At 35.5% G+C, this 26,319-nt stretch overlaps 1 protein-coding gene across 1 annotated transcript in view; it reads left to right on the top strand.

The window, feature by feature from the left end:
* MTAP (methylthioadenosine phosphorylase) overlaps nt 1-6,459 on the top strand; it is a 49,441-nt gene extending 42,982 nt beyond the window's left edge. The window contains exons 7-8 of the mRNA XM_081065358.1: nt 719-841; nt 3,701-6,459. Coding sequence (XP_080921484.1) covers nt 719-841; nt 3,701-3,739 — 162 coding nt within the window. The 3' untranslated portion in view covers nt 3,740-6,459. The remainder of the gene's footprint in view (nt 1-718; nt 842-3,700) is intronic.
* The last annotated feature ends 19,860 nt before the right edge of the window (nt 6,460-26,319 follow it).

Genomic DNA, 26,319 nt, shown 5'->3' with positions numbered 1-26,319 from the left:
TACAGCAATTTTAGTTATATACAAAAGTAGACAATAATGCGAACTTCCGTGAATCCAACATCCAGCTTCAACCATTATCCTATCAACGTATAGCCATTATATTTCATCTATTCTCTGATCCATAACTTTATCCAGAAACATTAGGCGATTTTTAACATAACCACATTGTCATTGTCACATTCCAACAATAATTCCGTAATGTACCCAAGCAAAATTCCATTTTCTAATTATCTCATATCAAATGATTTTTTTCTTCCAAATTTTCTAAAAAGAAACCAAGTCATTTGACTGTACAGTTTCCCACAGTCTGCATTGCAGAAATCATCTCCTCAGGGTAGTTCTCTGTCCTTTGTATTGTATTCTCTGTAAATTGGCGACTGGTTGGTTTTCCAGTGTAGTTTTAAGACTGGAATCCATTCTATGGACCTGGGGAGAATAGCCACAGCTTTCTAGACCATACTGTAACACATTACACATCTAAGATAGTTTCTCAGACACCATGTTGAAAATCAGTGGTGCTATTCAGAGATGTCATTGGGTTTCTCCAAGACCTACCCCCTGGGGCCAAGACCATCTTGATAAAGGTAGAACTTGAGCCCAGGGGATTGAAGCTGGAGTAAACTGACTCCACAGATCAGCTAGGAGCTCAGGAAAATGTTCCATGAAAAGCAGTGGAGTTTTTCATTGCTGGTAACATCCTGTGCTGTTGTTTCTCTAGGTTTCGGTGGACCGGGTTTTAAAGACCCTGAAAGAAAATGCCAATAAAGCCAAAAGTTTACTCCTCACTACCATACCTCAGATAGGGTCCATGGAATGGTCAGAAACCCTCCATAACCTGAAGGTAAGTATGCTTAGCCATCTGCAAGCAGACACTTCCATAGATCCTGAGCTGCCTTTCCTCTTTGATTTCACCTTTGGTCCATCTCCTTAATGCATTTTGTACTAGCCTAGATGTTTTCTACAAGTTTTCGTGCCATGTACTAACATAGTAATCACGTGTGAAATTGGGTAGTCCTACTTAGCTGGCAATGCAAGACCAGTGGAAGGTGAGGTAGGGAGAGTTTTATTATCTAAGTTACCAGCTTCTTGACATTGTTCTGTTCTGCAGAGTTTCTCTAAGTCTTGAAACAAGAAGATGGCTTTTGCTTGTTCTGCACGTGGTCTACATTGCTGACAAAGCTGTTTTCTCTTTGGTAGATCCATGCAAAGTGTTGGCAGTCTTCAAAGCTAAAACTGACACAGCAACACCAAAATGGTGCCAGGGAACATCTACTTATGGTTAATGCGGCATCAAACTAAGACAGTAATTATTGACAAACATCAGATGGGTTGCACATTGGTAGCTTTTCAACTCTAGTATTAATTCCCAGAATATAACTTAAGAATATAGCGTAAGCTGACTGCCACGCTCAGAGATGCATGATTTTTATTTGGACATTTTGCAACTCTCTTGGTATTAGGATGAAGTTGCCTCAAATTGATTAGATATTACATTCACCCACTATCCAAAGAGGGTAGCCAGTATATTCTGAGGTCTCACCTAAGACATGCCTATACTCTTGGGTCTTATGGCAGTAGCTGAGAGTGTGTGAAAGGTTAATATAAGCCCTCCCTACCCGAATTATCTAGGAGCCCCGGAATGAGAGCCACAATTTTAGTCTGATGAGGACACAATATGATAGTAAGTGATTGACAACCCCTGCCCATAGACGAGCCAGGATTTATGCTTTCCAATTTACATGGTATAAATGCTCTAGCATGGCTGATTTCAAGCTACCTACATGAAGCCACTGATAAGTTAGGATATGATACACATAGTTGGTTCTTGCAGGCTGCTAAAAGCAGGCTCCCGCATGCCAGTGTAACTAAGGTGCCTCTCAGCCTTTAAAACTGGCAGAGTCGGAAATATGGGAATTTATAATCTACCTTCCCTGCTAGACTTTTAAGTCCATAAGGAGCAAGAAACACATCTGTTGGTTTCAACCTGTAGACCCTAGGAGATAGGTCTTCTTTAATGAATAAATAATAGCCTGCTTTTCTCAAGAAGTGTTTCATCATAATTGAAATACAGGAAGTCCTTATCATTAGGAAGAAAAGGAGAACAGAAAATAAATGCTAAGAATGGGGGAACGTCACTTTATAAATGACTACATTCAGCTGAGTGTAATGAGTTTAATGCAGTAGAATGGCATACCTTTAGCTTCTTTAAATAAACACTCGATGGGGAATGTGACTCATACTTTTTTTTTTTTAACAGCTACCCTTTATTCTGTGTCTACTTTGAGCCAGGTGTAATAGGGCAGGCTTATTTTCCTTGCCTTACAGAGGTCACACAGCGACCCAGAACCTGGGTGTCTGAGCAGGTGATCAGGGAAATAGCCGATTCCCGTGGCCCAGAGGAGCCAGGATTTAAACCCACATCAGTGACATTGCCAGGCCTGGGGGCCACCATAGACCCATAAGGGGCCTTTATAAAAAAGAATTAGAAAAAGATGTCTCCTCTGAGAGGGCAAAGCCCACAGCCCTAAGCCAGAGTAGAGTGCAGGGAGTGAGTTTCAACCCCCATTATATACTTTTTCAGGTGTTCTGTGCAGGGCACAAACCACGTAACAGTCCATGGTGGCCCCTCAAGCCTCTGTGCTGTGTCGCCCCCCTTGGTGACTCATACTTTTGCTGCTGCTAAGGTTACTTTTACCTGCAAGATGTGATGGGTTAGATCTTTTTGTTGTTGTTTTTTTAGGTTTCCCAGCTGACCCCGTTTTGATCATAGTTTCTTGAAGATAATTTGTCAAATAGTAAATTTATTACTTTAGCTTCATTTTTAAGTAAAAATGTTGGATGTGAGAAATCAGTGTTCTCCTCTCCTTCTTTGAGGCTTCTGAAAGTATGTGTAAATTTGTGTAGTTTTCTATGTATACATTTTTGAAAAGGGTTAATATGTGTGGCTTTTATCAGATTCTCACAGGGATAGATGACCTAAAGACAGAAAATGAAGAATTGCTGCTCTAGACAAAATTGAGATTCATGGCCTTCGTTCATAGCATTACGGAACACTTTACAATAATTCTTATTCTGGGGTAGTATTTTTCAGTTGTCTCAGCACTGAAATGTGTATCATTCATTCACTCAGAAATGTGTACCATTCTTTCACTCAAAAATTCATTTCAGGAACAGTGAGTGTCCACTATATGTCAAGAGGAGATACATAAGACTTGCAAAGATACATAAGATGTGCTGTCATGAAGAAAACCCTATTCTGTTTGCAGATACTAACGTATCAAAAGTTCAATGATTGTTTTTTAAAGGGACAAAGTATAAAATGGAGGTTGCATAAGCAAAAATTTGGGCTGTGAGTTGGTGTATAAAAACTGTCCTAGTGGATGTAAAGGGGTGTGGAGATAAGGGAGAATCAGAGCAGTCCTCTGAGATAAACATTATGAACTTCACTTTATAGGAAGGGTTAGAGTTAAGAGTTATGCAGAAAATCCCATATCTAGTTAGTGATTTTCACATTGGTACACATGAGAATTTACTTCTAAGTTTATTAAAAGTGGATGCCCCATGAGTCCTCACTCTATAAAACCAAAAAGTCGTTTTTTAAACAGCATTGCAAATGATTATCAGGCAGGAAAGTCACTGCCTACAGTAAGATCTTAGTTAATTGTGATTTGTGCCTACTTTTTTTTTTTTTTTTTTTCAGAATATGGCCCAGTTTTCTGTTTTATTACCAAGACATTAAAATAATGTGGCTGCTCAGAAGACAAGAGAATTTTCCAATTGTACTCATTTGGGGAATTCTCACTTAATTTGAAGAAACATGGAAAAGTTCCATGCCCTTGCCTACTAAAGAAGAAGAACATGTGGTTAGACAAGACATTGCCAAGGTGAAAGATACTTTCTGAAAGACATGGACTGCTTCAAAAAACAGGGAAGACAAATGAACCCTAAGCATGTGGAAAAATTACTGCACTTTAGAAAAAAGACAACATACCATTCGCCCTTCCCTCATTAAATTCCTAACGATAAAGATTGGGAGGTAACATCCAGCTTCCTATATTGCCAAGGAGTATGAAGACGAAATGGGACTCTTAGGCTATTTATTGGTGTCACTGTAAATTGCTACAATCTTTCTGGAGGGCAAATGTATCAAAAGGCTAAAATTACTTACACCCTTTGTTCAGGTTACTCTACTCCTAGGAATTTACCTTTAAAAAATTAGGGACATCATAAAAATGGCAGCGTAAGATGAGCCTCTTGAAATCTCCCCTGGAATTTACAATAAATTAAACAACTATAACTCCACAAAGGACTCCCTGCACAGCACACAGGCAAGACGAAGAGGCACACTACTGAAATCATCTAAAGGTGGGCAAATTGCGCCAGCGGGCGAGGAGGGGAGAATTGCAAAAATGGGGGCACAGGACCCAGACTTAGCTCGGTGGTCCGAGCTCGCTGCATCCCGGAACTACCGAAGCTGTGGGAGAGGGAAGAACTCGGACTGCTAGGGCTCTGCTTATGGCCCACAAGGCTGAGGGGACAGCATATAACATGGCTGAACCCAACGCTCATGGCAGAGACCTCGGAGAAAAGACTGAGGGAAAAAGGCTGAAAACGGTGGTTTAAGCCCTCACTGCCAAGCAGAGAAAGGAAGCCTTACGCACTGAGCCTAGCTGCCCCATCCCTACTCTCCCAGAGCTCGCCCCTCCCCCACCTGCCCAGTGCTAGAAGCGGAACAGTAGCAGTGTCACATCAAAAGAACAGTATTTGCAATTCTGAAAACTGATCTGCAGACACAGACTCACAGCCAAATTAGTTCTGGCAAACAGGAGGGAACCATGGAAGCAGGACTGGCTGTGGTGGTGGTTGCCGCCATTGCTCTGGGTCACCTCTCACAACCCACCCCACCCCGTCCCCACCTATCTGGACAGATCCCTGCAGTGGTAAACAGAACTGCTGAAACACACGGGCTCTGAATCTGGTGCAGGAAGAGCTTTGGAACTTCACCAGTTCTCCACATTCCACCACAGAGGCGGCACCCTATGACGCAGGCAAACTGTTCATAGAGAAGAAGCCCGCCTTCCAGGGAATCCCCCCATTGTGTGAAACGCCGGAATAGTGCAGAGAAAATACGACACTACAGTGTGAGAAAGAATAAAAGGCTGCAGTTGGAGAGAAAATAAAACATTCTACCAACTCATACTAGAAAACAAAAGAAAGATCTCTTCCTATCAACCTGTTGCAGAACCCACTCCTGTAGATGTCTAGGAAGAGAAATAATAAATCATTAATTGCCATGAATAACAAAGGTAACAAGACAGCCCAGAAAGAAAATGAAGTCTCCAGAAAATGAACTTAAAGACATAGAAATATGTGACTTAAATGACAGAATTCAAGATTGCAGTTCTTAAAAAACTCCACACGATGCAAGAAAACAGGCAGTTTAATGAACTCAGAAACACACTCAAAGAACAAAATGAACATTTTACCAAAGAGATTGAAATTTTATAAAAGAACCAAATGGAATTTCTGGAGATTAAGAATTAAGTAAACGAAATGAAGAATGAAATAGCCAGCTTAGGTAGTAGAGTTCACCAGATGGAGGAAAGAATCATTGAAGATAGAAATCTGGAAATTACACAGATGGAAAAAGAAAGAGACTTGAGACTTAAATGAAAGAACTCTACAAGAACTTTCTGACTCCATCAGAAAGAGCAATATAAGAATAATTGGCATACCAGAAGGAGAAGAAAGAAAGAAGGGAACGGAGAGTATATTCGAACAAATAGTAGAGGAGAACATCCCAAACTTGTGGAAAAAACTGGATCCTTGAATCCAAGAAGCAAATAGAACACCTAATTACTCAACCCCAACAGGCCTTCTCCAAGGCACATTGTATTGAAGCTGTCAAAAATTAATGACAAAGACTTCTCAAGACAACCAGGGAAAAGACGGTAACCTACAAAGGAACGTTTATTAGACTATCATCAGATTTTTCAGCAGAAACTCTACAAGCCAGGAGCGAGTGGAATCAAATATTCAAACTATTGAAAGAGAGAAATTATGAGCCAAGAATAAGATATCCAGCAAAGATATCCTTTAGGTATGGAGGAGGAATAAAGACCTTTCCAGACATACAGTAGCTGAGGGAATTTTCTAACACATGACCTGCACTACAAGAATTATTGAAGGAGGTTATTCGACCAGCATAAATAGGGATAATTTGTGACAACCAAAACATAAAAGGGGGGAGAGTAAAGGCCTGAACCAGAATATGGGAATGGAGAAACTAAGCACGATGAAGAAACTGGAATACTCTAAATATGAAACTTTCTTTTACATAAACAAACGTAATGGTCACCACTCAAAAAAAAAAAAAAATCCAGAACTGAAACATACAATGTAATAAAAGAAGAAACAGAGGGAAAAATCATAGAATACCACCACACAGAAATAATAGACAAAAACAAAAAGGCAGAGAAACAATGGAGACAAAGTCTTAACCAGAAAACCAAAGCTAGAATGGTAGGAAATCCTCACATATCAATAATCACCCTAAATGTAAATGGACTGAACTCACTAATAAAAAGACAGAGTAGCAGATTGGATCAAAAAACTAAACCCAACCATAGGCTGCCTCCAAGAGACACAACTCAGCTACAAGGACAAGCCTAGACACAAAGTGAAAGGGTGGAAATTGATACTCCAAGCTAATGGTGTCTGGAGAAAATCAGGTGTATCCATACTGATATCAGATGAAACAGACTTCAGGATAAAAAAGGTAACGAGACAAAGATAGACATGTCGTAATAATAAAGGGGACTGTACAACAAGAAGACAGCAGTCACCAATATTTATGCCCCCCAATCAGGGAGCTCCGAAATATACCAAGCAACTACTAACAGAACTTTGGTTTGGTAAAGGGAGAAATTTACCAAACCTCAATTATAGTAGGGGACCTAAATACATCATTGACAGCTGTGGATAGATCATCCAAACAGGAAATAAATAAATAAATAATATCAGCCCTAAATGACATATTACATGAAATGGACATAATTGACATTTATAGAGTACTTCATCCTGGAACATCAGACTATACATTTTTTTTAGTGTACATGGAACATTCTCAAGGATAAACCATATATTGGGACACAAAATCAGCCTCAGCAAATTTAAGAAGATTGAAATCATACCAAGCATATTCTCTGATCACAAGGCTTTGGAATTGGATATCAACTGCAAAAAGAAAGCAGGAAAAAACACAAATATGTGGAGGTTAAACAACATACTTTTAAAGACCGACCGGGTCAAAGAAGAAATAAGAGGAGAGTTTAAAAGATACATAGAAACGAATGAGAATGAAAATACATCCTACCAAATTTTTGGGGTGCAGCGATTGCAATTTTAAGAGGGAAATTTGTATCATTACAGGCCTATCTCAAGAAACGAGAAAAATCCAGATAAATAATCTCACGTTACACCTTAAAGAACTAGAAAAAGAATAACAAATGAAATCCACAGTCGGCAGAAAAAAGGAAATAACAAAAATCAGAGCAGAACTAAATGAAATAGAGAACAAAAAGGCAATAGAAAAACGTAATGTGACAACGAGCTAGTTCTTTGAAAACATTAATAAAATTGACAAACCCTTGGCTAGACTCACTAAGATAAAAAGAGAAAAGACACCAATAAACAAAATCAGAAATGAAAGAGGTGAAGTTATCACAGAAGCCACAGAAATACAAAGGATCATCCAAGAATACTATGAAGGACTATATGCCACCAAATTCAATAACCTAGAAGAAATTCTTAGAATTTCTTAGAAACATATAGCCTTCCTAGGCTGAATCATGAAGAATTGGAAAATCTAAATAGACCAATCACCAGTAAGGATATTGCATCAATCATCCAAAAGCAAAAGTCCAGGACTAGATGGCTTCACTAGTGAATTCTACCAAACTTTCAAAGAGGATCTAATGCTCAACTCTTCCAAAAAATTGAAGAAGAGACAATATTCCCAAACTCATTTTATGAGGCCAACATTATCCTGATACCAAAACCTGGTAAGGACAACGCAAAAAAAGAAAATCACAGACCAATATCTCTAATGGCTACACATGCAAAAATCCTAAACAAAATTCTAGCAAATCGAATGTAACGATACATTTAAAAGATTATTCATCACGACCACGTGGGGTTCATCCCCGGGGTATGAAGATGGTGCAACATCCGCAAATCCGTCAATGTGATACATCACAAACAAAATAAAGGACAAAAATCACATGATTTTATCAATTGATGCAGAAAAAGCGTTTGACAAGATATAACCATTTATGATTAAAACACTTAATAAAATAGGTATAAAAGGAAAATACCTTAACATAATAAAGGTCATACATGACAAACCCTCAGCTAATATCATAATTAATGGTGAAAAACTGAAGCCCTTTGCTTTGCATTCAGGAACACAACAGGGCTGTCTCCTGTTACATCTGCTTTTCAACATAGTGTTGGAAGTCATCGCCAGAGCAGTCAGGCAAGAGAAAGAAATAAAAGGCTTCCAAATTGGGAATGAAGAAGTTAAATTGCCACTCTGCAGATGACATGACGCTATGTATAGAAAATCCTAAAGACCACCAAAAAGCTATTAGAAACAATAAACGAATACAGTAAAGTTGCCGGCTACAAAATCAAGGTACAAAAGTCCATTGCATTCCATATACTAACAATGAAATCTCAGGGAAAAAAATGAAAAAAACAATTCCTTTTGCAATTGCAACAAAAAGAATAAAATACCTAGGAATAAACGTAACCAAGGATGTGAAAGATCTATATTCTGAAAACTGTAAGACATTTTTAAAAGAAATTGAAGACACAAAGAAATGGAAAGACATTCCATGCTCATGGTTTGGAAGAATCAACATACTAGTTAAAATGGCCGTATTACCCAAAGCAATATACAGATTTAATGCAATCCCCATCAAAATCGCAATGGCATTTTTTAAAGAAATAGAACAAAAAATCATCAGATTTGTATGGAACCACAGAAGATCCCCAAATAGCTAAGCAATCCTAAGGAAAAAGAACAATGCGGAGGTATCCAACTCCCTGAGTTTAGCTTGTAGAACAGGGCAACATTAATCAAAACAGCATGGTATTGGAAGAAAAACAGACACAGACACCAATGGAACAGAATTGAGAACTCAGAAATAAACCTACGTAAATATGGACAGATAATTTTTGACAAAGAAGCAAAAAACATACAATGGAGAAAAGACAGCCTCTTCAATAAATGGTGCTGGGAGATTTGGAAAGCCATGTGCAAAAGGATGAAACTGGACTCCTATCTGTCACCATGTGCCAAAATTAATTCAAAATGGATCAAAGACCTAAGCATAAGATCTGAAACAATAAACTGCATGGAAAAAAACATAGTTACTAATCTTATGAACTTTGGGTTCAAAGAGCATTTTATGAATTTGACTCCAAAGGCAAGGGAAGTAAAAGCCAAAAATACTAAATGGGACTATATGAAACTTAAAAGCTTCTGCACAGCAAAAGAAACCATCAACAAAATAAAGAGGCAACCAACTGATTGGGAGAATATTTTTGCAAACCACACCTCCGGTAAGGGGCTAATATCCAAAATATACAAGGAACTCATACAACTCAACAACAAAAAAACAACCCAATTGAAATATGGGCATAGGACCTGAAGAGACATTTCTCCAAAGAGAACATTCAAATGGCAAATAGACATATGAAAAAAATGTTCAACATCACTAATCATCAGAGAAATGCAAATAAAAACCACAATGAGATATCATCTCAGAATGGTTATCATCGACAAGACAAATAGTAAGTGTTAGAGAGGCTGTGGAGAAAAAGGAACCCTTATACACTGTTGGTTGGAATGCAGATTGGTGCAGCTGCTGTGGAAGACAGTGTGGGGTGGAAGTTCCTCAAAATTACAAATACAATTGGCGTATGACCCAACAGTCCCTCTCCTTGTTATCTATCCAAAAAATGTGAAAACATTTATCTATAGAGACATGTGCTCAGATGTTCACTGCAGCTTTATTTACGGTGCCCAAGACAAGGAAACAACCAAAATGTCCTTCAACCGATGAATGGATAAAAGAAGTTATGGTGTATATACACAATGGAATAGTATTTGTGGGTAAGAAAAGATGAAATAGGACCATTTATGACAACATGAATGGATCTTGAGATTATAATGCTAAGCAAAATAAGTTAGAAAAAGTAGAGAACCATATGATTTCACTGATATGTGGTATATAAAACTGAAAACAAAGGAACAAGACAAACAAATGAAGAAGCAAAAACTCAGACAATAATTTAGGGATTACCAGAGTGTGGGGGGACGGGTCTCTAGAAGAGAGTAAACTAGGTCTAATATATAGTGATGGAACGATAACTGTCTCTGGGTGGTGAACACACAATGTGAGATACAATGTATTACAGAATTGTACACCTGAAATCTATGTAAGTTTACTAACAATTGTCACCCCAATAAACTATAAAAAAAATTAGAAATACATACTAAAAATTATGTACAAAGAAGGATGTTCAATTATAGTGTTAGTTATAACAAATATTCAAGACAATCTGAATATCCAAAATTTTGAAATAAATTATGGTTTCACTATCGTTGGATTGTGAAGCAGCCAACTGAAGATGTTTTTACAGAATATTTAATGTCCTAAAGAATTGGTAATACGAAATGAAAAAAAGATATGTAAGCATTTTACAGTACTAATTTTGTTTTAAAATTCTATGTAAATGTACAAAAAGACTAGAAAGCAATATGTAACCTTTTGTTATATTACTTGGAGGTATACTGGATAATTTTAATTTTCTTTATATTTTTCTGTCTGCATTGTTTTCTACAATGAATAGAATCAAACAGTAAATTTGTCTTGGAAAAAAATGACTTAGAAAGATCTAGTTTTTGAAAACACTGTTCCTGATAATGAAACAAAATTTAAGATTGTAGTACTAAGAGTTTTGTTTGAGTTCCATCTTTATTTTGTTCAAGAGGATCATTAATGACTTGTACAGTCAGACAATACTTGGGTTTGCAACTTCTTCAGAAAAGCTGGGTATTTGAAACCGCGAGTCTGAAACTAAGAGAAAATATACATACATACTGTGCCAGATATTTTTAAAATTAATGTTTTACTTGTTTCTACTTTTTATGAGTTGATGAATTATTTTACAAGTTGATGTTTTTTGTTTTGTTTTTTCAATAAAATGGAAGCTTGCTTTCTTTATTGTTAATTTTATAGGAATGTATAACAGAAAGATCTTTTTTCCCTCAGAATTTTTGTTTTTCCTGTCACTGTGATCTTTTCATTGCGGTTCTTTAATGATGTATCTTTCATTGAAAGAGTCGGTAAAGTCAGTGTGTTTGTGTCTATGAGATTGCCTTCAAGATAATAATCTACTAATTGTAAATAATAAAATAAACCAGTTACTCTCCAGCGTTAATACTGAGCGATTTGGGTTACGTGTGACCATGACTCTTGGATTCTCTGGTGCAGTGGTTTCAACTCTGGTTGCACATTAAAGATCCACAAAGGACCTATTGGATCTGAACCCAGGGATCTCTGGCTCTGTAACCTATGATTGTTTTCACTACTCTGTAATATATACTATACCTCTCTTTCTTTCATTCTTACCATAGATGTCTGAAGATGTCTTGGCAAAAACATGTGGGCATTTTTCTTGCTGTCTTCAGAAATACAGTTCTCCCCAACTTACGTATACTTTTCTTTATCCAGTAGCCTTTTCTAGCAATCTCGTTTCCAGATTGCTCAAATGGAATATACTCCAGTTTTCTGTGTTACCCATCATTCATTCCATATACCAGTATCATTTTTCTCGTACCTCATTCTTGAGGACTTTGCTGACCATTTCTTCCTGGAGCACTTTTCACTTCTGTAATACACAACTACTTTTTCTTTTTTTTTTTTTTTTAACTATGAAATTAAGTGAACACCATTTTGAGCTTTTGGAAGTTTCCTTAGTGGATTATGGGAATAATGGAAATTCTATCTTAGTGATTTAGGCCCTTGGAAGAGTGCTGAGTTACTGACTAGTAGATTTGCACCTACTTAGAAATCTTTATTGGCAGTATGAGCTGTGTATTTTTGTTTTTCATTGTTTTTTCATGATTTTTGAGGATGAGACAACCAAAATAGTTCATATGCAAAGTATTAACGAAAAAATAGTGAAGAGGCTAGAATAGTAGGATTACATTTTAGATCTAAAAATATTCTGCAGATTAGTCACAGTACATCGTGGAGTTTATACTAGGCAACTGGAAAAGATAATGGGTTTGATTTCATAGATATTTTGTTACAGAGCACATTTTTTTCAGACAAAAAGTATTTGATGATTTCATTTACGGAAGGTTTAAAGGAAATTGTCAGTGTTTTCAAACTATCTCAGGATTGACTCAGGGATAAAAAGTTTACACATGGGAATGTGATGACACATTCGTGAACTGCTCTTTTTGACCTCACTTTAGTTTACAAATCCACCCATAAGGATCAAGATTACAAGGCTAAAGCTGTTAAGTAATAGGAAAGCCAATTCCAAATATATACAAAAGTACAAAGAGCAGTAATGAAATTCCTTTATCCATCACCCAGCTTCAAGAATTATCTCAGCCAATCTGTTTCTTCTAAACCCCTACCCGTTACCCTCCTCCCATGTTATTTTGAAGCATTTCTCAATATAGTGCATAATTTCATAAATATTTCAATGTTATTTCTGTAGGACAAGTATTTTTAAGATTAATGTCATCAAATATGCAGTGAATATTCAAAAGTTCAAATATAAATGCCATTTTTTTACACTATTTGAATCAGGATCCAGTACAAGTTCACACATTGCAAGTGGTTGATATGTATTTTGTATGTTCAATCTCCTGCTGACTCTCCTGCCCTCTCCTTATCTTTCATGTCCTCCCTCTCTCCCTCCCTCCCTCCGTGTCTCTCTCAATCTCTCCCTCTCTTCCTCTCTCTCTCTCTCTCTCTCTCTGAAGAAGCCCAGTTTGTCCTGGAGAGTTTCATGTAATCCAGATCCCCATAGTGCAGTACAACATAATCCTCTGTATTTCCTCTAAATTGATAAATCTAGACAGATTTTTTTCAAGAGTACTTCAGAGAAGGCGTGGTATGTCTTCCATTAGGAGCGTCATAATGTCTCATGTCTTGGATATTAGCAGCTATCAGCTTTTAATGCCTCTATCCATTAATTTGGTATGAGTTGCAAAGAAAAATACATTCCAATTCAGTTACCTCCATTTAAACACATGAAGATGACAACATTCCTGTTTGAATTAAGGTTAAAAATAATATGTACAGAGTATTTTATACAATTTAACACAGTAAACAAGGAATCAAAATTCCCTAGAGTTTAAAAATGGATCAGATATATACTATGAAATACATACTGGATAAATGATTAGGAGCAAAGCAACAGGAAGAAAAAAATATAAGAACAATGAGACTATCTTAAAATACTAGGAAGAATTTTTAGAAATAATGGAAAATGAAAATATAAAATAGTGGCAATAGAATTAGAAACTTATTTAGAAAATTAAAATTAGAGAAAATTGGGGAGCTGGATTATGAACTCGAAAAAGACCAGGATGTAGAAAGAAATAAAGAGATTGAAATTATGATAGCTTAAAACAAAATGTAGCAGAAGTTCTAACAAATCAGAGAATACATATTCCAGAAGGAAAATAAAGAGCGGTGAGACTGACTTCCAGCATGACAGATGAGGAACTCTGGACTCACCAGCAAAACTAGTGAACATTGTTTTAAAACAACCAGTTAAAACCTTGTTATGGTCGAAGGACATACAGCAACTAAAGAAACACATTCAAGAAAACTAAAACTTGGTGAAAACAGTGGAAGACTGGAATTTGAACTGAGATTGCTTCTTCCTTCCCTTCCTACTCAGCAAAATGGAAACCTCAAAGTGGTGCAGCCAAGAACATAAGGCCCCATCTCTTTCAGCTCCCAGTTGGAGGGCTATCATCCCAGGAGAGGCACAGTGTCTGTATTTCTCATCCTGCTCCCACCTATCTGTTATTGAATCAAAGTTATGGGTAAGTGTGGACAACAGGTAGGGTTACTCTTTCTGCCCAGCCTCCAAGGAAGCTTTACCTTAGGTGTGGTGCTGCTGAGGATATTGGGACCCCAATGACCTTACGGCTGATTAGGCAGTGATTCCATCCTGGGAGAGTCAAGCAAAAAGGAGCTAAAGGTACTGTCCCCGCCACCACCATCACTAAGGACTCAGGTCCTAAACTGGGAGTGTTACTCAGAAGCTTGCCATTGTCCCCACTCCATAGCCATAACTCAGAAACTTTGCCTGGAATGGAGACTCCGAGGCCATAAACCAGAGAGCTCCTGTTCTCTTCCGACACAAACTGACTGCATTTGGAACAGTGTGGAGAAGTTCGAGCCCCAGGGTAGTCAAACACTGGAGGTTGTAGTGAAACGCAATTGGGATGATATTGGTAGACTCATTGGACATAGGAACTAAACTGTAGACTGGCTAGTTTGCATGAGAGAACCTGGGAAGGGCATATCTTAGTCTGGGGTCAGAACTTATCTCAAGAACTGACTTCCAGAACTATCCTTTCAAAAGAGTCTGAACTTCCCTGGTTTATTGGTGAACAATTTATGCCTCAGGGGATTATTGAAAGCAATAAAGCAAGCACCCAGTAATTAGTCGAGTTTAACAGCTTGGTGTGATCAGGGAAAGAGATAGCTAGAGAACCCTGTGAAAACCACTATTAACCCAAGGTGACTGTGGTCATAACGTAAGGATATACTCCCTGAGAAGCAATATTAGAAGCTTACCAGTGCAGAAGAGAAACAGACTTGACTCAAATAATTCAGCCAATTACTAAACAACACCTTCCCCCCCCAAAAAAACTAGCAAATAACAACAAGCACCAGAGGGCAGGCACCAGTACCCAGAGTTGCTACAGTGTATTTTCTAAAATGTCCAGTTTCCAACCGTCCAATTTCCAAAACTTATTAGTCATGCAAGGAAACAGGAAAGTATGACACATAGGCTGGGGGAACAAAGCAAACCACAGAAAATGCCTGTGAAAGCAACTAGATGTCAAACTTAAGTCTTCACAGTAGCCATTGTAAAGATGTTCAAAGAACAAAAGGGAACCAATGATTAAAGACTAGAAAAGGTATGATGAAAACGTTGCAGCTAATAGAATATCAATAAAGAGATGCAAATTATAAAAAATAAAAATCCTGGAGTTGAAAAGTACATTAAAAGAAGTGAAAATACATTGAAAGGGCTCAATAGTAGATTTGAATTAGCAGAAGAAATAATTAGCAAATTTAAAGAAAGATCAGTAGTGATTATGCAGCCTGAAAAACAAAGAGGGGGAAAAATAAAGAAAAATGAATAGGGCTTCAAAGAAATGTGGAACACTATTAAGTGCAGCAATATTTGAAGCAATCATGGCTGACAAACTTCTCAGATTTATGGAAAAACAATAATTCTACATCCAGGAAGCTCAACAAACTCCAGGTACCGGTAGGGTAAGTAAAACGATCTACAAATAGAAACATGATAGTAAAACCGCATAAAGCTGAAGACAAGGACAAAATCTTGACAGGAGCAAGAAAAAAAAATGACTCATTACTTACAAGGGAACCCCAATAATATTAAAATCTGACTTTTTAGCAGAAACAATAGAGACTAGAAGCCAGTGAGATAACATTCAAACTGCTCAAATGAAGTATTACTCAATAATCCTATATTCTGCAAATATATCTTTAAAAAATAAAAACAAATTAAAGGTACTCCCAGATAAACAAAAGGAGAATATTTGTTGCTAGCAGACCCTCCTTAGAAGAAATTCTAAAGGAAGTTAGACTGAGAGTGACCCCAAATGTTAATTAGATTCTTATGGAGAAAAAAACAACAGACACTAGTAAAGGTAATTATGCAATTATAAAACAGCATAAATGTATATTTTTCTCCTCATACCCAATTTAAAAAGCAATTGTATAAAACAATATGTATGTAATATGTTTTTGAACTTACAGTATATAGAAATGTAATATATTTGCTGATAACAGCACAAAAGAGTTTCATGGGAGGAAAGTTGTATTGGGCTAAGGTAATAACTCCAGACGGTAACTTGACTCTGCAAACATAAATTAAGAGAACCAGAAATTATAAATAAGGTTAATATAGCAAAAGCTATAAACATATATTTGTTCTTATTTCTTCTCAGCTAGTCTGAGAGACATAAAATTAAAGTAATAATTAAAACCATATATTGTTGGGTGTATAATATTTATATATGTAATATGTATAACAGTAATAACAGAAAGTTATATAAGTGTAATGTTTATAAATCTCAGTGGAATTCAGTTAATATAAGTTTGAAGCTGATTCTGATAAATTAAGATATACATAGTAAGTAAGCCCTAGAGCAACCACTTAGAAAGTTACTCAAAAAATACATAGTGCAAAAATTATTAAAGAATTGAAAATCCACATTAGATAACATTAACTTGATGCAAAAGAATGCAGTAAGAGGAATAGAGGAACAGAAAAGACATGAGACACAGAAAACATAAAGTAAAATGGCAGATAATAAATCCAACTATATCAATAATAACATTAAATGTGATTGGCTTAAACAATCCAATCAAATGACAGAGATTATCAGACTGGATTGAAAACATAAAATCCAATTATATGCTGTCTACAGGAGACACATTTTAAATTAGAAATACAAATATATTCAAATGTATACAAATATCAAATATATTGTACACCTAAAACTAATATAATGTTACATGTCAATTATACCTCAAGAAAAAAATACAAATCAATTCAAAGTAAAGGGATGGAAAAAGATACATTATGCAAAGAGCAACCACAAGAAAGCTGGAGTGGCTATACTAACATCAGAAAAAATAAGGCACTAAAAAAATTGTTGCTAGAGATAAAGAGGGACATTTTACAGTGATAAGAGTCAGCACATGAGGAAAATATAACAATTATAAACTTATATTCACCTAATAACAGAGCATGAAAATATATAAAGCAAATTAAGGCAAATGAAGGAAGAAATAAACAAGTCAACAATAATAGTTGGAGATTTCAATACCCCACTTTCAATAATGGGTAGGATAGAACAGCTAGCAAGAAGATCAGCAAAGAAATGGAAGACTTGGACAACACTATAACCCAACCATTTATAGAACACTCCATATAACAAGACAAGAAGAATATTCTCAAGTGTACATGGGACATTTTCAGCATAGACCATAGGCCATAAAAGAAGCCCCCATGAATTTAAAATATAGAGGATAGAAATAATTAAAAGATTGTTTTTAATAAAGTATGCAGGATAAAAATAATTATAAGATTAAAAGGACAGAAATGATACAAAGTATGTTTTCCAACACTAGAAATCAAAACAAGGAAAATAGGAAATTTCACAAACATATGGAAATTAAACAGTGCACTCCTAGAGAACTAATAGATCAAAGAAGAAATCAAATCGAACTTAAAAAAACCTTTGAGATGGATAAAAATGAAGACATGTACCAAAACAGGAGATGCAGCAAAAGCAGTGCTTACAGAGACATTTTTCTATTTTTTTAAACATCTCAATCAATAATGTACCTTCTACTTTAAGATACTATAAAAAGAAAAGCAAAATCAACCTAAAGTAAGAAGAAAAATAATAGTAGATTCAAGTGCAAAATAATAAAACAGAATAAAAAAATAATAGAAAAAATCAATTAAAAAACCTGATTCTCTGAAAATATCAACAAAATTGACAAAACTTTAGCTTGATTAATCAAACTGAAAGAAACAGGACACAAATTACTAGAATTATATATGAAAGGGGACACTCCTACTGATCTTATAAAAATACAAAGGATTATAAAAGAATATTATGAACAATTATATACCAACAAATTAGATAACCTAGATAAAATGGCAAGTCCTAGAAATACACAAACTTTCAAAACTGACTCAAGAAGAAACAGACAATCTGAATAGATCTATAATGCAACAAAAAAGTGGAGATTAAATTAGTAATCAAAACACTACTCACAGTGATCACTTCAATAAATGCAGAAAAACCATTTGACAAAATTCAACATGCTTTCATGATAAAACTTTCATCAAACTAGGTATAGAAAGAAAAAAATCTTAACATTGTAAAGGCCATATATGAAAAGTCTACAATGAACATCATGCTAAATAGTGAAAAACTAAGTTTTTCCTCTAAGATCAGATCAGAAACAAGGCAAGGATGCCCATTCTTGACATTTCTATTTGACATAATACTAGAATTCCTAGCCACAGCAATTAGACAAGAAATAAAAGGCATTCCAATTGGAAAGGAAGAAGTAAAATTATCTCTGTTTGCAGATGACATGACTTTATATGTAGAAAACCCTAAGCACTCAAAAAAAAACTGTTAGAAATAATAAATGAATTTAGTAAACCTGTAGGATACAAAATCAATATACAAATATCAGTTGCATTTCCATAACTAATAACAAACAATACAGAAAGAAAACAATCCCACTTGTATTAGCTTCAAAAAGAATAAAATGTTTAGGAATAAGTTTAACTAATCAAGTGAAAGACTTGTGTAGTGAAAACTTCAAAACATAGATGAATGACATTAAAAAAGACACAAATTATTGGAAAGACAGCCTGTGTTCATGGATTGGAAGAATTAAGATTGTTAAAATCTCCATACTACCTAAATTGATCTATAGATTTAAAGCAATCTCAATCAAAATCCCAGTGGCATATTTTTTTCAGAAATGGAAAAAAATCCTAAAATTCATATGGAACCACAAAGGATACAGAATAGTCAAAATAATCTTGAGAAAATAGAACAAAGCTAGACACATCATACTTCCTAATTTCAAAATATATTACAAAGCTATAGTAAATAAAACAGTGTGGTACTGGCATAAAGACAGATGTATAAACCAATAGAACAGAAAAGGGAACTCCAAGGTAAATCAACACACATACAGTCAACTGATCTTCAACAAGGGTGCCAGAAATAAAAATAATAGGAAAAGAAAAATGATAAATGGTATTGGGAAAACTGGATATCCACATGCAGAAGAATAAAGTTGGATCCTTACCTTACACCATATACAAAAATTAGTCAAAAGCATTAAAGATTTAAACATAAGACTTAAATCATTAAAACTAGAATAAAATATAGGGGGAAAGCTTCAGACATTGGATTTGGCAATGATTTCTCCTATATGACACCAAAGCAAAGGCAACAAAAGTAAAAATAGACAACATCAAACTTTTATAGTTCTGTGCATCAAAGGACACAATCAATAGACTGAAAGGGGAAGTGATGGAATGAGAGAAAATATTTACAGACCACATATCTGATAAGGGGTTAATACCCAGAATATACAAAGAACTCCTACAACTCAAAAACAAATAAACAAATAACCTGATTAAAATATGGACAAGAACTTGAATAGATTTTTCTCCAAAGATAATATATAAATGGCCAACAGACAAATGAAAAGATGCTCAACATCACTAATCATTACAAAAATGCAAATCAAAATCATACTGAGATATCACCTCACACCCATTAGGATGGCTACTATAAAAAAACCAGAAAATAGCAAATATTTCCATATAATCCAGCAATCCCACTTCTGAGTACATATGAGAAAGAATTGAAAGCAGGATCCTGAAGAGATTTTCACACACCCATGTACATAGCAGCTTTATTTACAAAAGCCAAGAGGTGGATGGAACACAAATATCCATCAATAGATGAATGGATAAACAAACTATGACATACAAACAATGGACTATTATTATTGAGCCTTAAAAAGGAAGGAAATACTGTCACATGCTACAACATGGGAGAAACTTGAGGACATTATGCTAAGTAAAATAAGCCATCGCAAAAAGGCAAATATTGTATAATTCCACCTACATGATGTATCTAAAGTAGTCAAGATTATAGAAACAGAAAATAGAATGGGATTGCCAAGGGCTATGGGAGAGGGGAAATGGAGAGTTGTTTAATGGGTATAGAGTTTTTTTTTATTATTATTAGTTTCAGGTGTACAAGACAAGGTAATACTTAGACGTTCATCATTTATATCCCTTACACTGTGGACCCTCCTCCCCCATCCATTATCCCTCCGACCTCGCACCGAGCCATCACATTATATATATAAAATTATAGTTGGCATTCATTATTGTTTAGCTTCTGGTGTACAATGCCATGATCAGGCATCCACAGTATCCCTGAGGTGGTCTACCAAATGGGACACGTGTCCATTGGATACCCTACAAAATCTTTACAACATTATTGATTATGTTCCCCAAATTAATTTTCAAAAACCCTGAGGTCATCTCGTGGTTACCAACTGTTTCCTAATCCCTTCACCTTCCCCCTTATCCCCACCCCCCCACCCATCTAACAACTCTCAGTTTTTCCTCTTTGTCCCCAAAACTGTTTCTGATTAGTTCATTCACTTATTCTTTTCTTTAGATTCCGCATATAAGTGAGATCATATGGTACTTGTCTTTCTCTTTCTGACTTATTTCACTTAACATAATGTTCTCTAGGTCCATCCATGTTGTTGCAAATGGTAAGATTTCTTTCTTCTTTATGGTATGCGTAATACTCCAATGGGTATAGAGTTTTAACTTTGCAAAATGAAAAAGTCCTAGCAATCTGTAGCCTAATACTGTGACTATACTTAACACTACTAAACTGTACACTTAAAAATGGTTGATGGTCAATTTTATGTAATGTGTTTTACCACAATTAAAAAAACACACAGACTCTCAAAATTACAAAACATTGTAGCTTGAAAGGAATTAATGATCTAAATAAATGAAAAAATATCCTATACTTATAGATCAGAAGACTAAATATTATTAAGATGGCAATACTCCCCAAATTGCTCTACAGATTCAACACAGAATTACATGGAGTTTACAAAACCGCAATCAAAGTGAGAGATTTTTATTTTTTCTTTCCCAGTAATTGATGCATCAAACAGACAAAAAAAGAGATACTTTAATTTAGATATAGAAGATTTGAACAACATAATTATCAAACTTGATTAAATAAACATATCCTATATGTGGCAATTAGAAAAGTTACATTCTTTTCAAAAACACATTATATTTACAAGAAATGATGACATTTTAGTACACAAATCATGACTCAAGAAATTCTAAAATAACATTATCAGAGGTTTTACCCTCCAATCACAAAAGTGAAGTTCAATAAAAATTAAAAAATCATGGCTGAGTAATATTCCATTGTATTTATGTAACATCTTCTTTATCCAATCATCTATTGAAGGACACTTCAGTGGTTTCCATTCTACTACTCAGCCACAAGAAAAGATGAAATACTGCCATTTGCAACAACATGGATGGATCTTGAGATTATCATGCTAAGCAAAATAAGTCAGACAGAAAAAGTCGAGAACCATATGACTTCACTCATATGTGGGATAGAAAACTGAAAACAACAAATGAACAAGACAAACAAGCAAAAACTTACAGACACAGATAACAGTTTAGTGGTTACCAGAGGGTACAGGAGAAAAGGAGATAGGTAAAGGGGGTCAAATATATGGTGATGGAAGGACAATTGACATTGGGTGGTGAACACAGTGCAATATATAGATGATGTATTATAGAATTGTACACTTGAAACCTTGTAATTTTACTAACCAAGGTAACCCCAAGAAATTTAATAAAAATAAAATAAAAATCATAAATATTATTTGTAAGTTTAAAAATACACTTCTAAATAATTCATATGTAAACGAATAAAGTGTAATTGGAAAACTTGATTACATATCAAACTATGAAATGCAGCTAAATCTTAACACCTAGAAGAAAATTTATAACTTTTAAATGCTTCTGCTTGAAAGAAGAAAAACAAAAAAAATTTGCAAGTGCAATCAGTTAATGGTACAAGGATTTGATAAAAAGAATAAAAACTGTTATTAATAGAGGAAATGTATAAATAGGAAATCCAAGATTAGATTCATGGACAAATTATTAGAACTACTATGTGAGTTCAGCAGGTTTACTGGATATAATCTATTGTAAAAATCTATAAAAATCCATTGTATCCTTATATGAAATCAATAAACATTTAGAGATATACTTTTAAAAGATCCTATTTATAATACAACAAAAATAAGGTCTCTAGGAAAACAGCTAAGAAAAAAAATGTATAATAGATTTGTGGAGAAATATATAAAAGTTTATTGAAAGACACTAAATAAAGCCGAAATAAATGGAGTGGTCTTCATGGATAGAAAGACTCAATATTATAAAACATTAGTTTACCTCAAGGTAAACCATCCAATGCAATTTTGATTAAAAAAAATTTTTTTAAAGAAAAAAAAATTTTTAGACAGTTGAGCTATTAAAACATTTTGTATTATTCCACGACAAAATCAATGTTAAGTTTAATAGAGTATGAGGAAGTTTAGTGAAGCTTGAAAATTAAAAGGGAGGCAGAGTTCTAATAGCACTTTGATTGACTATCTCAGACAGAATCACACATCAGGCACAAATAATTGGTAGAATCTTGGCTGCTTATATTTTGCTGTAGCTTTTCCTATTGTTATTAACTAGAAAATCCTTAAAGGAGCTTTTCTTAAGAGTCAAGAAATGAAATCGAGTGGCCGTGGAGGTTACATCACCCCCGCCCTCCTTTGCTAGGTGTGTGGAGGAAAATAAAAGGGTAATCACAGCTGCAAAAACAAGGAAAGAAAACCAAGACCCGGGAGCCAGCCACAGATGGAATGGGAATCTGGGGCCTGGAAAGACCTGTGAAGTTTTCTGATAGGATGCTTGCAACCAATTGCATCACAATACAAGTAAAATTAATTTAAAAAAAAAAGAACGGGGGGGTGGGGCGGGGAAGCAAAGGTAAATAAGCTAATTATACTAGTGGCAAGAGTTACTCTGTACTATGACCAAGTTCCAAATTTGATTCTGAGATTTTCAGCTGCCAAGAAAAGTAAAAGGGAGGAAGCATGACAAATGTTATACAGTGCTCATCAGAAGAAATGAGGCAACATATTAAGTACACGATAAATTCCTAAGTAAAAATTACACAAGAAATAGCTGTCAGTGTGGATTCTTACATGCAAGAAACACATGCCATCTGCCCCTGAGTAAGCAAAAAAAGTAATTCACTACATAGATTTTGGGATAGCTCACCGAATCCACAATGATGGACAGAGGTACAGGCTCAAGGCTAACCCGCTAGGGAAAAACGCACTGAAAGATGTTTCAGAATTGGTCTGGAGAAAGAACTGTTCCCTCCAGAGCGGAAGATACTGTCACTTCCACGTGCAGATCTAGTGCAGCCAGTGTCAAATCCTATTATGGTATCTTCTGATTGGTAGAGCCTGGGTCATATGTCTGTGCCTTAGCTGCAAAACAGGAAGAGAAATTAAGTATCTGGCATTTTTACTTCCTGTTATACAAACCAGATGTTTATATTTATAAGACTAGGAATTCTGCAGACATAAAAAAGTGGTTTTGCTGTTAGGCAGCCAAAATAGATGATAAATGTCCTGACAACTATAGATCGTCCACCTCTGAGTTTGCGTGTGATCAATGAAGTCAATCCTGGGAGGGGCTGAAACTAAGATGGCAAATTGTTACTTGTAACTACCATATGACTCAGAAATTCCACTTCTGGCTATTTCCCCATGAAAACAAAAACACTAATTAGAAAAGATATATGCACTCCTATGTTCATCGCAGCATTATTTACAATAGCCAAGATATGGAAGCAGCCTAAGTGTCCATCAGTGGATAAATAAAGATGTGGTATGCAATGAAGTATTACTCAGCCATAAAAAAGAATGAAATCTTGCCATTTGTAACATGGATTGACCCAGAGGGTATTATGCTAAGTGAAATAAGTCAGACACGGAAAGACCAATACTATATGATTTCACTTATATGTGGAACGTAATACAACAAAATAGTAATAGAATCATCAGAGAACAAACTTATGGTTGCCAGAGGGGAGGCGACTGGGGATATGGGTGAAAAGGGTGAAGGGGAGTAAGTGGTACAAACCTCCAGTTATAAAAGAAATAATAAGTCATGGGGATGTAATGTACAGCACAGGGAAAATAGTCAATATTATCATAATAACTTTGTATGGTGACAGATGGTTACTCAACATTGTGGTGATCACATTGTAAGGAATACAAATGTCAAATCACTATATTGTACACCTGAAACTAATACTATTGTATGTCCACTCTCATTTAAAAAAAAATAAATTACATTGAGTTCTAAAAGAAGTTACTTGTGCCCATATTGACTTACTTACCTAACTATTCTCCATTCAATGATGTATTATAACCTTGCATTAATATACTGTTTTCAGTAGAAGCTCTTAATACATCAAGCTTTCTTGGATCAATTTAACTTGATTGAGGAATAGAATCCAGAATTCCTGGAGAAGTGGATAGAATAGCCAATCCTTTATATTATCCTTAAGCTCTTAATAAACTGAGTTCATCAATTAAAAAAACAAATGATTATGTCAAGAACATAAATATTAACGCATAATGTTTGCTTGCTTTACAAAGAAATTGTCACTGTATGAATATAAATTGAAATTTCCACCAAAATATAAATCTCAAAAGTGACAGGTGTATATGAAGAAGTGAAACTTGTAATAATTATTAGAATTTATTGGGAAGATTAATTCAACTACATGCATAACCATCTAAAATAGGCTCTGTTGTCTTCTGAGTATTCCCTAAGTGTGAATAAGGAAGGAGGATTCTATAACTGCCTGTTTCTGTGGCATTGCGTGGAGCCTGCTGTGTTAAATGACTTCGATTGCAGGCTATTTCAGAAGGCAGGTGCAAGTACAGTATATATTTAGAGTATGGCTGCTAGTAAGCATGGGTGAGGCATGCTTAGGCTTGCTGCAAAAGGATGATTCTTAGCTTATATGGACAAGTTAGCTTGACACATGTAATTTAAGCCTATAAAAAGAATCACCAAGGTCAACCCTAAACTGGTGTCTCAAATGTCCTCTACTAATATAATGTGTGGAATTATAAAGAAATGTTCCTAGAAGGAGAAGAGATGGAAAATACAGACCGAAGTCATTGGCCAAAGAAGAAGGTCCCTTTCAGCTGCTCCCAGAGCTGCCCTCTGTCCCGGGGCACTCTTGGCTTCTCTCCATACTTGCATCGAAACCACTTGTCTACTGCTCTTGCTTCATTAACCCAGGCACTGTGTGAGTCACTTGTTTGCCAGTAAATGCAGACAGGCCTTGGTAATTATTAAACGGCATGAACAAACTATCCAGACTCACTAAAAATAAAAACATATACATTAGACATCAGAGCTAGGATGAAGCAGAGAAAGAAAAAAAGAGGGATCCGATGATGCAAGAAATTGTTTTGGTATTTGTTGCTGCTGATTAATAAGGATTGATTTAATTTTTGCTGTAAAGGATAATTTTATTTGAACCTATCAATTTCTTTTCACTCAAAATTGCAAAGATAAAGCAACATAAAATATGAAGCAAAGGGGAGTGGCTGGTTAGCTCACTTGGTTAGAGCACGGGCTCTTAACAACAAGGTTGCCGGCTGGATTCCCGCAAGGGATGGTGGGCTGTGCCCCTGCAACTAGACTGAAAACTACGACTGGCCTTGGAGCTCATGGAAAAACACATTGTTCCCCAATATTCCCCCGCCCTCAAAAAATTTTTTAAAAAATGAAGCAAAGGGAAACTAGTTTTCAAGAATTTGTGTCTTCAAGTTTTTACTGGTATAAGAATCCTTTCAGGCCTGGAGCTACTCAAAGATGAATCATTAATATAAGAAGAAAAACTTTATTTCAAACAGGTTCACCAGTATGAGTCCTACAGCAAAGGCTAGTTGTAGCAAAGTTTCATTTCAAACCTGCATTGATATATAAATTTGGCGTTATTTAGGAATGATTAATTTCTGGGAGAATGTAATTCACTCCAACATTATGCCAAGTTTTGCATTTATTGTAGACCCTATTTTAGTACTAGAGATTAAATTTTTATCACCAAAACATGAGAATAACAACTATTACTAACGTAATGAGCTGTGAAATTCATTCCCCAGGATTGCTTTGAAAATATAACTCCTAGGTTGTTAAGAAAAAATCTGACATTATCCAAATGTATTACTGAACTGGAATTCT

This window comes from Rhinolophus hipposideros (assembly GCF_964194185.1).
Source record: "Rhinolophus hipposideros genome assembly, chromosome: 11".
NCBI classification, from domain to species: domain Eukaryota; kingdom Metazoa; phylum Chordata; class Mammalia; order Chiroptera; family Rhinolophidae; genus Rhinolophus; species Rhinolophus hipposideros.
The sequence above is the reverse complement of the archived record's forward strand: the minus strand, read 5'-3'. Positions and strand labels throughout refer to the sequence as shown.